This window comes from Lissotriton helveticus, chromosome 3_1, assembly GCF_964261635.1.
Source record: "Lissotriton helveticus chromosome 3_1, aLisHel1.1, whole genome shotgun sequence".
Classification (NCBI taxonomy): Eukaryota; Metazoa; Chordata; class Amphibia; order Caudata; family Salamandridae; genus Lissotriton; species Lissotriton helveticus.
The window spans coordinates 850,135,922-850,152,038 of record NC_136061.1 but is presented as its reverse complement, the minus strand read 5'-3'; the positions used below and the strand labels follow the sequence as shown (position 1 = coordinate 850,152,038).

The window sequence follows — 16,117 nt, the reverse complement described above, 5'->3', positions numbered from 1 at the left end:
ACAACCCCCCTCCCGCAACCAGTGATTGTAACATTCACCCTCCTGAGCCCCTCGACCCCCACGCATGTCCTCCCCCCCGCAGTCCCCCACCCAGAACCTCCTCACCCCATATCTTCATTGTTCATCCAGTAGTCCTTCAGCTGTCTCGGGGGTAACCACCGGAAGTCTCACGCTGTCCGTCTCGGAGCCCTCCGTGTCCGATTGGCCCCCACTCTCTCCTGGTTCTGAAGGAACCGCACCACGCTCCGTCGAAGGGCCAGATATGGAAGAAACCATTTCCAATGCCCCACGCCGTTCTGCCGCAGTCTCCAGCGTGGACGGCCCAGCAGTCCTGCTCCTTCGGTGTCGGAACCTCTTTGATCTCCTCGGTGGTGCAACATCCGTCGCGGTTTGAGATGAACTTCCAAAACCATCCTTGCCCGCTCTGTACAGTTCCAGCCAACCGCATACCTCATCCGGGGTGTCAAAGAACTTGGTGGAGCCATCCACGATGATACGAAGTCGCGCCGGGAACAGTAGGGAGTACTGGATGCCTTCAGTTCGTAGTTCTCGCTTGACGGCCAGGAAGGATGACCGACGTCTTTGCGTTTCATAGGTGTAATCCGGGAAAATGTTCACTCGGCTGTTGTCCACCTGATAAGGACCATTCTGTCTGGCAGCTTGGAGTATAAGGTCCCTGTCTCGGAAATGGAGCAGCTGCGCCACCACCGGACGGGGGGGTCGGCCCTGTAGCGGGGGTCGGGCCGGCACTCTGTGTGCTCGCTCTAATGTGTAGAAAGGGGACAATCCCTCCTGCGCCACTGCTGCCCGCAGCCAGTTGTCCAGGTACTCCACCATGTCCCCGCCTTCAATTTTTTCGGGAAGGCCAACCACGCGAATGTTATTTCTCCTGTTCCTCCCTTCTGCATCCTCCGCTCGCTTTTCCAGCGCTTCTATGCGGGTCAAGGCGTCCTTCATCGTTGCGTCCAGAACTTTCTGCGCCGGCTCCAAGTGCCTCACCGATCCTTCAACTTCCTTCACTCGGTCAGAGAGCTTGCCATGATCCGCCCGTAGGAGACCTAATCCCGTCGCCACCTGCGCAATGTCCTCTCGTAGGGCTGACCTGGTCTCCGTGATCGCCTGTAGGATCTTGTCCAGCTGTGCTTGGATAAGGGGGTCCCCTGGATTGTCCATGTGAGATCGTTCCTCGTTGTCCGGCGGTTCAGCGTCCAACGCCGCGTGGGCATCCCCCTTCGGGCCTTTCGGTTTCCCCAGGGCTGGAGGTGCTCGTCGGCCAAGCACCACTGAATCGGGGCCGATCAAGCTTGTGCTGGTGTCGCTCCCCTCTGCGCCGTCTCCAGTCAGGTCAGTAGGTCGGCGGACGATGGGCAGGGCAGCCGCCCGATATCGGGCCGGAGCAAGCTCTTGGGGCGCCGACCGTGGCTGTGCTCGGTCACTTTCCGTCCAGAAAGCACGTGTCCGCTGTCACATAGGAGTCCGGTGGGGGCAGTAGTGGTGACGCTTCCCCCCAGTGTGCTGGGGTTGTACTCCTGGACCTCAGGCCCTCTGGAAGACCCCGCAGGTCCACAGCATCCACACCCCCTCACAACACTCGGCGTAGGACTCTCTCCTGCGAGCACGGGGGACAGTGCCAGCTCCCGGGCAGCGTCTTCAGGCGCCTCCCTCAGGCCAGCAGTGCGCCACGTTTTCCCTCGCGTAATGTCCTGTTATGAAGGGCAGCCTCACCAATGGGCCCTCCGTCGGCACCGCTCCTCCCCCGTCCGCCGCATCTCAGTGCCACCTCATGGGGCTTATTGTCACATAGTCAGTACTGCCAGGGGCTCAGGGGTGTCCCGCAATGGTCACAGCCGGTCTGCCAGCGCCACCCGGCGAGCTCCGGGTCAGGCGGTCACGCCTCCACCGCCGGCATTAGTTTTAACCTTCTCCCGGCTGCAGTCGGGTCGCGCCGCCCCTCCCCCGCGCCTCCGCCGCTCACCCGGTCTCAGCTTCAGGCCCCCGGCATGGGGATCCACGGGGTATCAGGCGACGGCCTGTCTTGGCGGGCGGTGGGTAACGCTTGATGCGGCAGGGCTACCGCATATCTCGGGGTCCCGGTCGCCCTTAGTACAGCGTCGGCGCCATCTTGGGCTTCCCTTCGCCGCCGTCGTCCCTCGGCTTTTCTCTCCGCCCAGGGGTCTCCGCGGGCCACCAAGGTTGTGGAAGGGCAAGCGGGTCTTCAAAAGCGCGCCGGAGGGGTAATGGTGGCTCCAGGGATCCCCTGTAACAGGATAAATAGGAGCTCGGCCGCGGAGCTGAGACGCTAGGCGACCTCCGCCATCGGCGTCCAAGCCACGCCCCCTCGTATTTAAATTGTTTGATGATAAAGTAGTGCATGAATCTCTTCCATTTGCTACGTAATAGGCACGAGTAGTGGATCAGGGGTTTCCCACCAAATGGACATACATTCCCCTGGAAATCTGAGGTAGCAAAATTCTAGGAACTCTGTTGAAATATCACTAGTTTAAGCTGCATGGGATCTGGGAGCCTGAGCTGGCCCTGATGCCAAATGGATAGGTGTCTCAGCGGGAGTTTCTTGTGGGGTCTGACTAATCAGTGATACTATGATGAGAATTATGGAATGCTGCCTCATCTTCCTCACTGTATATGGCATGATTGGGAGAGAAGGAAAAGTGTAGGCAAATAGCCCCACCAGTTCATCCATAGTGTATTGCCCAAGGACTGTGGGTATGGATGGGTACCTGGAGGCGAAGATTTGGCATTTTGTGTTTTCAGGAGTGGAAATCAGGTTGATTCCTGGGGTTTCCCAGGAATGTTGAAAGTATTTGTGAAGGACATTTGGGTGGAGTTTCCACTCATGGACTTGTTGATGAGTACTGCTGAGAAGGTCCACAAAGTCATTCTCCACCCCTGGCAAATGTTTCAACAGGTGAATGCTGCTGCGGACTGCCCAGTACCAGATCTCCTGAGCCAGTGCAGGAATGGCCTCTGCTTCTGGATGTATTACATGGCCAAGGCTGGCTATAGTGCTGGTGGCGCCCAGTGCGACAATCTTTGTGGCACTTCCCACACCCCCAAGACCTCCTTCTCAACTGATTCCCCCACTCCTGCCCTCCAACTGTGCCTCTCCATAGCTCCTATATCACATTAATTTCATTTGTTTTTTAGCGCTGCTCATACCAGTATAGGGTGTCAAAGCACTTTATATCACACACACACGCACACACATTATACAGAGACAATTAATTACACATTTGTAAATCAGTCTATAGGAAATGTTACATGAGACAATGAGGATTACAACGTGTAAGATTCACATGTCATCCATGCTAGTAGGCAGAATATTCTAAGAGTGTTTTGCCTGGAGAAGCACAAACTCAAGATTTAAAATGCACCACAGCGAATGGGATTGGCTTTACTAATGAAAAATGTACACCGAATACATGATGTGCTTAGGGGTTGGTGACGATGAACCACTAAGAAGTTGAGTGTGCCTACAGTAATATTAACAAGTTGTGGATTACGATTAGATAGCTTGTCAGTGCACACGGCAGTTGACCTGTCCTGTCTAGATTATTAATGAAAAATGTATTTCTAATCATACAAACCACTTTTAGTAACATTAGATAAAGAACAAGACAAGCATTGGCATAGCCAATAGGTCTTGCCTTTGGGACCTTATAAGTGTTTAGCCATGCAACAGATGATGTTGTTGCACCAAGGATATTGTGCTGGATACCGAAACACTTATATGGTCCCAAAGGCAAGACCTATTGGCTATGCCAGGGCAGCTGTCCGAAGAAAGAATGTGCAGCAGACTTTTCTCTCATATTTCGTGCAGGTCCTGTATACAGTTGTCACTCAACAAGGGAATCTTGTGTCATTGTATAGAAGTTGACATTTTCTGATGACACCCACGGTGTTTTGTAATCTCTTGCAACAGAGGCCAAAGGTTGCTTGAACTAGCACGAAATGCATCCCTGCAGCTCTAAGTCTTGTGCATGACAAGTTATTCACATACAAGACCACACTGGGGTACAGTGTGGAGACTCCAGCTCAGTTCAAGTGAACTCAGGTCTTCTGCTCCAATCAGCAGCCAGACTTCCATAAATGTTATATGTGGCACACGTTCATTGGTCGGGCCTTGCAGGGTCTCCAAACGCTTCTCGCCCTCATTGCAATGTTGCAGGATAGACCGGAGTCTGGTGTGAGGAGCTGTAGCTTGCACTTCCGCTTCTCTTTCCTCTCGTCCGCCCATGGATGTCAATAGCCCTCCATGTGCAGATCTGAGGTGAGGTGCACCAGACTACCCAGGACCCTCTGTGCGCCACAGCAGAGCATGCGCACGCCTCACCGAGGGGACCACATATATCGGTTTGTTCTGTTGATAGTTGACGTGAGAGTCAGAGGGGGGCAGGGTGGAGGGGTTACAACGAGTGAGGCGGAAAAACGTGAATATTCACGACAGTTAGATAAACACACCACATACGCCTCAGCTCATTAGCACGGGACGCATGTCAACAGCACAGACAAAGGGAAAAGCAGAGAGGGGAGGGCTGGATACACAACACCAGAAGAACCGGATTTGAGCTCCCGCATATCAGGTTGTGCATTAAAGGTCACTTCATTGGAAGCGTGAATATCAAGCCCAAACAAGGTCCTAAACTAAGTTCCAGGGACATCCTTCAAGTCACTTACATATGACCTGGAAGCCGCGTAGATGGCAGAGTCTACATCCAACATCTTGAGGAACAAGCTGAGAGGCAAATAAGCCAGAGGAAATAAATAACAACAAAAAAAAACAGACCCACAAAGTGTTTCCCTTGCGGGAGCAAGCAGGGTCACCATCAGTTTGAAAGTTAATTAGAAACAGATGTCCCCAAAGCTCGCTCCCGCATGGGAATCACCAAACGTGCACGCGTTGCCACTGAAAGCAATGCAATGTGTGCACGTTTTTGGCCTAAAAAGCGAATTGATTTCCTCCTATGCGCGCTGGACCTCTGGCTGTGCGCATTGAGGGACACTTCCCAGTGGGGATGTGCAACTGCAGTTTTTTTCGACACGCCCAGGTTTAGGGGAGGATACCTCAGCGCACACCCAGGAACTTGATAGCAATTAAACACACTGGTGTAATTTGAATACCACAGAGTGCGTGATTCAACAACTTCTGGTGTCTGAAAAAGAGGCAGAAGCTATTGGAATGCCATCACCCTCTGTTCATTGGAGTATGATTTCCTTGAAACAGTGTTTAGTACTGAGTCCAAGAAGGGCTTCATCGGATGGGGCTGGAAGTGTGATTTCTTGGTGTTGACGGTGAACCCTAACAAGTGGAGTATAGACACTGTGTTTGAGTGTGTGGTAGGCAGTGCTGCCTGCTGCTTCTCTTAAATGGCCAGTCATCAAGGTATGAAAAACTTGCATGGTGGTTCTTTGTAAGTGCACCACCACCACCTCTAGCAATTTCATGAACACCTTTGGAGCAGTACTAACCCCAAAAGATTAGACCTTGAACTATTAGTGTTGTTCACAAAGCGAAAGTACTGATGGTGTGCTGAGTGGATGGGCATGTGAAAGTATGCATCTTTCAGATCAAGCGCTGATATGAAGTCTCCTTGGTGGAGCAGTGGGGTGATGGTCTGTTGCTCGAACATGTGAAAGTGTTTGGAGAGGATTAAATTATTAAAAGGCTATAGCTGTAGGATCAGCTAGAGTAAGCCGCCCGGTTGATTACGTACTCCTCCCACAGGTCTTCTACCTCCCTGGGCATAAAGGGCACATTATATGGGTACTGTCAGGGATAAAGGCTTCCATAGCCTGAGTCAGTGTGGGGGACGGGGGAAGTGCATGGAGGTTGCAGTCAAAAGTGGAAAAGGCAGAGGGTTTGTGGCTGATTCTAGAACCCTCTTTGGGGCAGGTGCGACTTTTGACATCTATTTCAGCTCTTGGTAGACTTTTTCAAGGTATCAAGGTCTAGGGGGCTTCAACAAATGCTGCAGCTCGGGGACCTTCGACTGAGCCTTGGTAGACGTCAACTCTTCCTTAGTGCCGGGGACTACCAGGCAGAGGAGCCAAACTCGAAAGTTTACCATTTTCAACTTGGCTCAGGGCGTGAGGCCTGACTCGCTCAGGAGTGGTGCACTGAGGGAGTTTTGGGGGTTGAGAAAGACCTTGCCACACCTGGGTACTCAAGAAGCGAAGGGAGTCTTCAGGCCAACATTCCTTTACAGCGAGCTCCTGTTCATCTTCCTATGCTTGGAGGCCTTCGAGAATCAGGACTTCAGGACGCTCATCTGCTTTGGCCACCAATATGACCAATGGGCCAGCCTGTTCCTTCTTGGCACCAAAAAGGTCTTCAGACCAGAAGATGTTGTGCAACTCGGGGAAGGCTTGCAGCTGCATGCAGCTGTACTAGGGGGTAATTTTGCTGCAGATGGCAAAACAGCCATTACCGGAGGTCTTGTCATAGGTTGGCAAGAGGCACACGTTTACAATACCATCCGGGACGCTACAGGTGTAGTTGGGGCATAGATTTCATATTCTTGCATTAGGTGCATTCACCAAGATACAGCCCAAGAAGAATTGAGAGTCCCCAAGGGCACTGTTTGTTGAAGGCTAATGGTCAGTGTCCATCAGGTAAGAAGTCCTCAGCGCTACAGGGAAATCACCTAAAAGGTGTGGTAGTGTTTTCCAGTCACAGGGATTGAAGGACATAAGCTAGCATTGAAGAATCAAGCATGGAACGCATTGAGCTGTGTTCTCAAACATCTGAACCAAATGGCAGAAGAAAACAACCTGAGGTGTAGCCCATATCCTAGTGCATAGTGGAATACGGGAAGGGTCACAAAAAGGAAAACAAGTTGCAATCGTACATGCCCAACAAAAGAAAAAAACAAAGGTCACAGGGATGTTACACACAAACCCATAGAAATTCAGCAGTTATAGTTACCTGAGCTAACTATACCTTACGCCCCCCGAAATGCACTGTTACATAACTCATGACATGGCCAGTGACGTCACTGAAGACATCGTCCAGCAAAGTAAACTTCAATATATTGTTTGACCACACTACCCCTAAAAGAGTACCTTGGGATTGCTATAGCAAGCCTCTGTCCAGTTATAATGGAATTACGGAAACAAGCTTTGCCACTGGATTCAAGCAACCCTGGCTGAAGACGGCTGGAATGCCAGAAACCGGTCCTAGGGAAGCTTGTTTCCGGGCCAGGGAAGGCATGGCTTGGCAGTTCGGGCGGGACTGTTCCCATGAGGCACACTGTCAGACTGATTTGCATATGGCCATGTCTGAACTGGGGTGGTAGAGTGGGGCTAAAGAACGGTGATGGATTAAACCCAGATCTGTTGACTGGGTGTGAGTGTTTGATTAGTTCAGATGCTCCGTCCATCACCACCCCCTTTTGTATTGCTTTGGCTATGAACAGTTTTGCCTCTCTTTCCTTCAGGGCCTTCAGATTCATCTGTTGACAAGAGGAATAAGTATTAACACTATGATTCGACCCTAAACACCAAAGGCAGATGTCATGAGGCTCAGTGATAGATATCTGACCCTCACGGTCTTTTCAGGGCATAAATCCAGATTTGAGACATTTTTTCCAAACAAACACACTAAACTGGAAAAAAAGTTGACAATTCTGTAAGGAGAGTTAATAAAAATCATTACGCGTTGAAGGTGTAGAAAGAAGGGAATCAACTTCAGCACGCTGATTGGGGCTTCTTATAGCTCCAATAACGTCATGCGGTCCCGTGTGTGGAGTCATGATGTACCAATGCCCCTGTTGACATGGGAGAGCTATCGAGAAAGTTCATGTGGAATGCTGGCGCATGGAGTTATTAAAAATGTGAGGAATCTCCAGGTAGATGTATCCATTAGAAGAACATTATTGTTTATAGGCATGTGTACATGTGGGATAATATCACTGAATTATCACTTTGAAATGGGCAGTATGCTTTCATACTGAACTATGGTATTATGCCATTTGCAGAATATCAACTGTATATTTCTAACTGTGTGCTTATTTGAGATTAAGATTGATCATTATAGTCTCCGTCCTGGGTCCACTGCAATGTCAAACAAGTGATGGTAAAGTTATCCGCCTGAGTTTTTTGGGGGACAGGTTAGACATGGGTGGGAGATATAGACTTTATAAAGGTGTTAAACTGTGCTGCTGGGGCAATTGTTTTGTAGACTTTTTAACCTGAATCAGCTTTTTTAGAAGTGGCATTATGTTTTTGTTTTAAAAAAAATTCAACTTTATGTAGGCTATTGCAGGTTAGACCACTTAATTAAAAAAACAAAAAACATGCATTTGGTTTAACATTAAAAACATTCTTCTCAGAAAATGTGATCTACCTATTTGTATGCAATTCAAATGTATCCAGGTGTCTAGTCCACACACATTTTGCTTTACCAGACATTTTTCAAGGTCCTATAGAAAGATAAATGTACCCTGGTGTCAATCCCCAGGTATGCATTTCAAAACCTTAAAATGTTTTGAGTGGTATGTTGTACTGACCTACAAGATATGGGAGTTGCTTACCCATTCCTTAATCTGCACCAATTATTTCTTTCTCCCAGACTAAACACACACCAATCACTCCTTTTTTTCAGGTAGACTCTACACATCAAATAAAATCACACAGGGTACAGCCTAACCTGTCATGCTCTTTATCCACCAAATGGTACCGTGCTCGGAATGCCACAAGTCTAGCATAGTAGGCTGGAGCTGGTATAGAGACCGAGCGCGTGCAGCGCACATAAGTGTGGCACAGCTGGTATGTAAGGATCTGGAGCTCATCTGCCGTAAAACGGTTGTCATCCCATAGGACATAGTAGTGCGATGGTCTGCTGGTGCCCTGGAAGAAAAGCAAGGGAAAGGTTTATACGAGCACTAGAGCTGACAAGAAAGGAAGTCAGGAATCTTGCGCAATAAATACATACAAGGCAACAGTAACACCCCTAATTAGGTTTTGAAATGTTAAGACAAGAATGAGACTAGACATATACACAAAATGCACTCCCACCGGTATAGCACTTTCCTCATTATAACTACTTGTAAAAACTAAGCAGGTAAAGTTCTGCTATCAAAGGGACAAAATTCAGACGTGCATGCATGCACACCTTTTAATACAAAATTTATACCGCAAGATACTACCCATCCCTCAAATGAAAAGGAGAAGTAAAGCCCAGGCACTAAGATATGGCTTGCACATATTTTCCCATTTTTTGGAAGATCGCACATAGTGATTTTGCTTCATGTGAGATACGAAGATTATAGTGTCTGCCCCGGCTAACTGTATTTACGAACACAGGTGTTTTCAAGACAGGTTAAAAAGCTGCGCATTGAGGAATTGTAACCTCAATGTCAGAAGCAGGTTGACTCTCTTAGCATATAATGATGCAAAGTGCCAGAGTAGGATAAGTAGTGCTCCGATGCTGTACAGCACATGGTAGATTCTCTCACTGGAAATGAGATCAACAACCCTGCCCCAAACTCCCAACCAGACACAAGTTACCTGGATGCCTGCATGGCTGCACAGGTAGAAGTCAAACTCGAAGGGGTGAGTGATGTTCGTGTCCACTGTGGTGCCAGCGGGGATGTTTCCACTTTTGCCGATCTGCAAAGACAGGTCAAAATAACAGTAACTACAAAACGCCGTTTCAACAGCAATAGCAAACATGCTTTCCTCACTCCTGTTTCGCTTGTTATACAATTACCAGGAATTGAGCTTGCACCCAACCAGTTCGCAGAAGTAAAAGTCAAACAGGTTGTATGCCCAATTCTTCTTTGGACAGTCGGATAAACAAAGGAGTAAAAAGGTCGTAAGAAGTGTTCATGAAGAAGCAGCAGCTTTCTCAGTGTGCATTGAGAACTGCAAGCAACAGGTGGAAATGGTGCACCAAAACTAAACTGCAGTGTTATACACTTAAGGACTGGAACATATACCTTAACAGTAATCTCCTGTTCCAAGATCAAAGAATTATGCGGGTAAAACAGGTACTAGATTAATAACAATTTATGTGGTAGCTGAGGTTGACTGTCTCCAAGCTAGTGACAATGGTATTCCCGTCACTATGTCAGACATCGCAAACTTGATAAACCCCTATTTGAAGCCTTTCTGGGCCCTCTTAAACAAGAAATCACAAACCCCCTTCTTGAAAAAAAAACACCTAGAAGTCGGAATATTCGAGAAAATTACTGATCATTAAATGGCATCTTACCAATCGTAGTAAAAACAAATCAAGATTGGGGGCGGCAGAATCGTCCTTATGCCCTGTGGCATGTAGCCTGGGATTATCCCACTCAGGCCTACTGTTCAATATCTGTCTGTCCTCTGGCACAGCTACTACATCATTCATATATTAACTTTCAAATGAAATCGACGCAGATGACATGAAAACCCACTTCCAGCTGGGCAGGACAACAACTCAGATACCTCATCTAATGTCACCTTATGCTCTAACTTTCGGGATGACGGATCCCTTTCTACGTGTGAAAAGAGCAAAAACTGAGATTCTAGTTATGCAATTAACAGAGTAAAATTCCCTATTCTTCAACTACCTGCCCTTCCCCAGGGTTTGGAACTGGAAACCCTCTTCCATTCACCTCAAGAAACATAGGACTACCTTTTTGATTCTGAATTTTCGGTACAAGTCAATGTTACAATCACGAGTGTTAATGCACAAGTTACTACTTGTGTTACGATATATCTGTAAGAGACATTAGTTAGTGATAGATTCCTTACCTTAGAATATCCCCGGGCGTCAGACTGGATTCGGAAAGTTTTGCTAGCAGAACCCCTGCGTGTCAGCAGGTGGCGATTTGCGGCTCCGCGTCAGTCGCTGGCGTCATAAGCACCGAGATGACGTCACGGAGACTACTTAGGCGCCAGCCATGCGCGCTGAGGTCAGTTCTGTACACGACTTTCTGCGCCAGGAACACAGAGCCATGCAAGAAACTGATCACTGGTGCCATGAAACTAGGGCCCTGAAAGGGATGACCTTAACACTAGAAATCAGTTCGCAGAACGGGGATGATGGTTGGGGAGGTAAGGAATCTATCACTAACTAATGTCTCTTACAGATATATCATTTGAAATAAACACATTAGTGATAGATTCCTTACCATAGAATAGATACCCCAGCAATACCAAACCCGGTGGTGGGTCTGCAAACAAGATTACACCAGGAAGTCACGGAGAACAGAACGGCCAAAGAAGCCATCTCTACGGACTTGACCGTCAAGGCAGTAATGTTTGGTAAACGTGTGCAGCGAGTCCCACGTACCTGCCTGACAAATGTCCTGTAAGGGAACGCTGCGTCCCAAGGCAGTAGTGGCTGCTGTCGCCCTGGTAGAAAGGGCACGCAGCCCCACAGGAGGCTCCTTCTTAGCCAAGGAGTAACAGGCTTTGATGCAAAGACCGACCCACCGAGAGATGGTCCGTTTGTGCACAGTCCGACCTTTTTTGGCACCCACGTAGCCAACAAAGAGCTGGTCATCCACCGGGAACTGTCGTGTGCGCTTCAGATAGAACGAGAGCGCACGTTTTGGGTCCAGATGGTGGAGCCTTTCTTCCTCCTTAGAAGGATGCGGAGGCGGAAAGAAGGTGGGCAAAGTGATGGTCTGCCCGACAACCTTTGGCAAGAAAGAAGGACGGGTCCTTAAAACCACCTTGTCTGGATGAACAGAAAGGAAAGGAGGTTTGGAAGAAAGAGCCTGGAGTTCACTCACTCTCCTGGCAGAGGTGATAGCTACCAGGAAAGCCGTATTGAGAGAAAGTAGACGCAAAGGACAGTTATGAAGGGGCTCGAAGGGAGCGCACATCAGATATGTCAAGACAAGGTTTAAGTCCCATCAGCAATTACCAAGGAGAAGGACAAGGAGAAGGAGAGAAAAACCAAGAAGAATCAACCACAAAACAACTAGTCATCAACATAAGCGACCATAACTTCAGTCCATACGAACTGACATTATTGCAAAAGGGGACATCGTTTGTGCCTACAGCTACCACTGACAACCTGGAACTGGAGGTGAGTTTTTTTAAACTCATGCGCAAATTGAGACTGAGACATTTCTTTGATAATACATTGCCGGACCGCCCACAGCCTGACAAGGATCAATTATGTGGATTACGACCACACAGTATCTTCCAAGCACCTACTAGCCACAAAACCTTGGATTTATTCGAGAAACTTGTGAAACAAGACTTACACAAGATAAGACACACAAAACCTAAAAGTCGCAACACCACCCAGAAGGATTTAGATACTTTAAAAAAATTGGCTTCTAATGGATCGATCAAGTTCACCAAAGCTGACAAAGGGGGAGCCATTGTAATTATGAACAGTGACATGTACAACGCCAAAGTGATGGAACACATCACGGACATTAACACCTACAGGAGACTGGATTACAACCCAACTTTAGAATATTCGAAGAACCTTAAATCTATCATTGATACAGCATTTACACAAGGCATCATTAATGAGAGAACGAAGAATTTCTTGACAACCATGCATCCCAGAAGCCCTACACTTAGATTGGTCCCAAAGATCCATAAGAACACATTCGACCCACCAATGCGACCAATCGTGTCCACACGAGGAAGTTTACACGAACCCATCGGACAACTATTGGACAGATATATGCAGCCAACGGTACAAGCAATGCAAACGTATATTAAGGATACGTCTCAATTTCTCCTAAAACTTCAGCAGTTAATCTTGAACCCTTCTGAAAACATCATCCTATGCACAGCAGACGTACGGAGTCTATATACCAGTATACCCCATGACATGGGTATTGAAGCAATGGAAGCAGCCTTACTTCGAACTGAATTGGATTTAGATTTCCAAACTTTCCTTATGGAACTGATGTACTACATACTATATCACAGCTACTTTAAAGCAGACGTAACCTGGTATCAACAACTCACCGGGATGGCAATGGGCAATTCGGCAGCGCCCGTGTATGCCAACATCTTCATGCAGTGGTATGAGAACCAACATATTTTATCCAACAATGAATGGACGGACAATCTCAAAATGATCGTGAGATACATCGACGATCTCTTCATCGTCTGGACTAACACTGAGGAGAAACTCATCAAGGCTTTGATGAAGTTCAACGATATCGATCAACGCATCCAATTGACATGGGTTACATCTAACACTGAAGTCAACTTCTTGGATGTTAAAGTCACAAGAACCCCCACGGGATTCACAACGGACCTTTATGTGAAACCAACGGATAGAAATAATATGTTACTACACTCAAGCTTCCACGAACCAAACCTAATCAAGAACCTACCATTCTCCCAAATGGCAAGAGTGAAGAGAATCACTTCTGAGGAAACCACGTTAGAGGTAAGATTACAGGAAATGACCAACAAGTTTCTAGCAAGAGGTTACCCGCCAATAGTGGTGAATCAAGCAAGACAGAGAATTGACAATATAAACAGATCTACTCTTCTCACCTACAAACCAAAAACAGACCAGTCACGCACCGTGGCAGTATCAAAATATTCCACAGTCAGCAAAAGATATAAACAAATCATCCGCAAACATTGGCCAATACTGAACCTCGAACCTGATTTTAAACAATCATTCAACCAACCACCTCTTTTTGCTTTCACCAGAGCCAAAAACCTGGGAGAAATTCTCCAAAACCCCATGACGGATGTGACCACCTATTCAGGAACCAAACCGTGCCTAAACTGCGGCCATTGTAATAACATCATCAGAGGTAGCAGCATAAACCATCCATCCAAAGGCCATCGAATCAATCTAAAGGTCAATGCCACTTGTGAATCGAGTAACCTAATATACGGGATACGATGCCCGTGTGGTAAGATGTATGTGGGCAAGACTGAGCGCCGTATAAAAGTGCGTCTAACTGAGCACAAGTCAAACATCAGACTGAAAAACACCAAATCAGCTTTATCACTACATTTTACAGAAGAGAAACATAATGTGTCCCAGATCAAATTCATTGTTTTGGAAACTGTCCACAAGATTGAAGGTCGTGACAATTCTAGACATTTACTCCGCAGGGAAAATCAATGGATCCAGAAATTATCAACCCAGAAGCCAACGGGCTTGAATGAAAGAATTGAACTTGCATGTTATTTATAATGAACTGCTCCCATGATCACTTATTGTGCCTATTGCGCTTGTACATAACACACACGACACCTACTGCAACACTTATCCCACACTGACACCAGGCTTAGGGCCCCACACTAGCTGCCACCAACCACCACCACTGTGGCATGATCCACTAATCTCTGAGCTTCATATGTTCCGCATGTAACACAGAGCGGATCGAGCCCCCACACCGATACTTTAACCTGATTTTTTATTTCATTATTTTCATTTTTTGTAGACCTTTAATTAAGTTGTACCTGTAACCAAGAACCTGTGAAAATGATTTTCACTCTACATGCGAATGTAACCTGGCTTTCAGTTTACTTTTACCCCCGCTACGCGAGCTTGGGCCACACATCCCTAGACAGTCTTTCTTCTACCACTATGGTCATGTGATTACCCACATGATCGGAACATACTTTTTCTGAACTTGGAAGCGCGACCGATTTTTTCGAGCCGCAAACACTGAAGCGAGACAACTGATCACCAACATTCGGAATCTAGCTGTTCAGGTTAGTCTTACCCCCGTTTTCCCCAGAGCATTTACTTAATCTCGCTTTAGACATCAGACATCGATCAGATTGTAAACCAGCCTATTTGTTTTCCGTTGTTACAGATGTGAACCCTACATTTGGAAAGGCATGTAAGTGGTACCGACTTTACCCTCCTCATTAACCGTTTCTCACTTCACTCTTAAATTTGTTTTGGTAAACGTAGTTTAAGAAGTTCAACAACTCACCAGTGTACTATGTTATTCTAAATGCAAAGGTTTCTATACATGTTGCTTCAACTGCTTGTTTTACCTGTGTTTGTTCCGCACATTAATGGTTATTCACTATGTATTTTTTGTAGTGTCGTCTCCCTGATGAAGGGCATGAACTAAATGCCCGAAATGCATTGGTAATTTTGAAACGGACATTGCCTGATGATATTAAGTTGTTTGCGAAAAAATCACCAAAACTAATTTTCCTCAATGTGAAATTTTCCAACTTTAAAGACAACATGAAATAAAATGAATGTTTGAGAAAAACCCTAATTGGAAGTCTTCCTCATTCAGAAGACGATTATATGTGTGCCCGGTGGGGATGATTCCAGACTTTGTCTAGTCTCACTATCTCATTATAGTACAGACGTCGTGGGACCCTCGACGTTACCCTATGGTGCACCAGAAATTTCCTTAACTCTCTTCAGATATCGCACTAACCCCTCAGCTGTGCATCTATCCAATTATCAGTAGATCTTAAGTCCCATTGAGGCATGATAAAAGGCACAGGAGGAAACATGTGCGTAATGCCTTTCAGAAAACAGTTATCAACCGGGGACCAAAAAAGAGAAGGCTGATCTGGAAGCCGTAAAAAGGTGGAGATGGCTGAAAGATAACCTTTAAGAGTGCCCAGAGCAGAGCCCTGCTGGGCCAAGGAAAGGAGGAACAGAAGTACTTCGGAAAGAGGGGCAGAAAGGGGATCCACAGACTTTTCTGCGCACCATGCCACAAACTTGTTCCACCGGCAGGTGTATACCGTTTTAGTGGAGGGACGCCTGGCTGCCAGAATGACATCACAGACTTCGGGAGGAAGATCGAAAGCTGTCAACCATCGCCGCTCAATCTCCATGCATGGAGGTGGAGGCTGGACAAGTTCGGATGGAGGACCCTGCCTTTTCGGGAGGATCTTCTGTCTCAGCCCCTGCTGCTGCGACAGAAGATCTTCCTGAAGAGGCAGTCGGATCGGGGGATTGATCACCATGCTGAGTAGCTCGGGATACCAGTATCTTCGTGCCCAATCCAGAGCCACAAGGATGACTTGGGCCCGGTAGTGCCGAATCTTCTTCAGCACTCTGGGCAGAAGTGGTATAAGCGGAAAGGCGTACAACAGACCGCAACTCCACTAGCGACGAAAAGCGTCGCCAAGCGAGTGCCGCCTTGGAAATTCCAACGCGCAGAACTGATGACATTGCGCGTTC

The 16,117-nt window shown here is 47.3% G+C and overlaps 1 protein-coding gene across 2 annotated transcripts in view; it reads right to left on the bottom strand.

Moving 5' to 3' along the window:
* The window catches only part of LOC144823030 (protein argonaute-1), a 297,743-nt gene that overhangs the window by 12,902 nt on the left and 268,724 nt on the right, over positions 1-16,117 (bottom strand). For both annotated transcript variants that reach the window (XM_078681165.1, XM_078681166.1), the window contains exons 17-18: positions 9,526-9,627; positions 8,666-8,865 (exon numbers count right to left, since the gene is read on the bottom strand). In XM_078681165.1, coding sequence (XP_078537291.1) covers positions 8,666-8,865; positions 9,526-9,627 — 302 coding nt within the window. The remainder of the gene's footprint in view (positions 1-8,665; positions 8,866-9,525; positions 9,628-16,117) is intronic.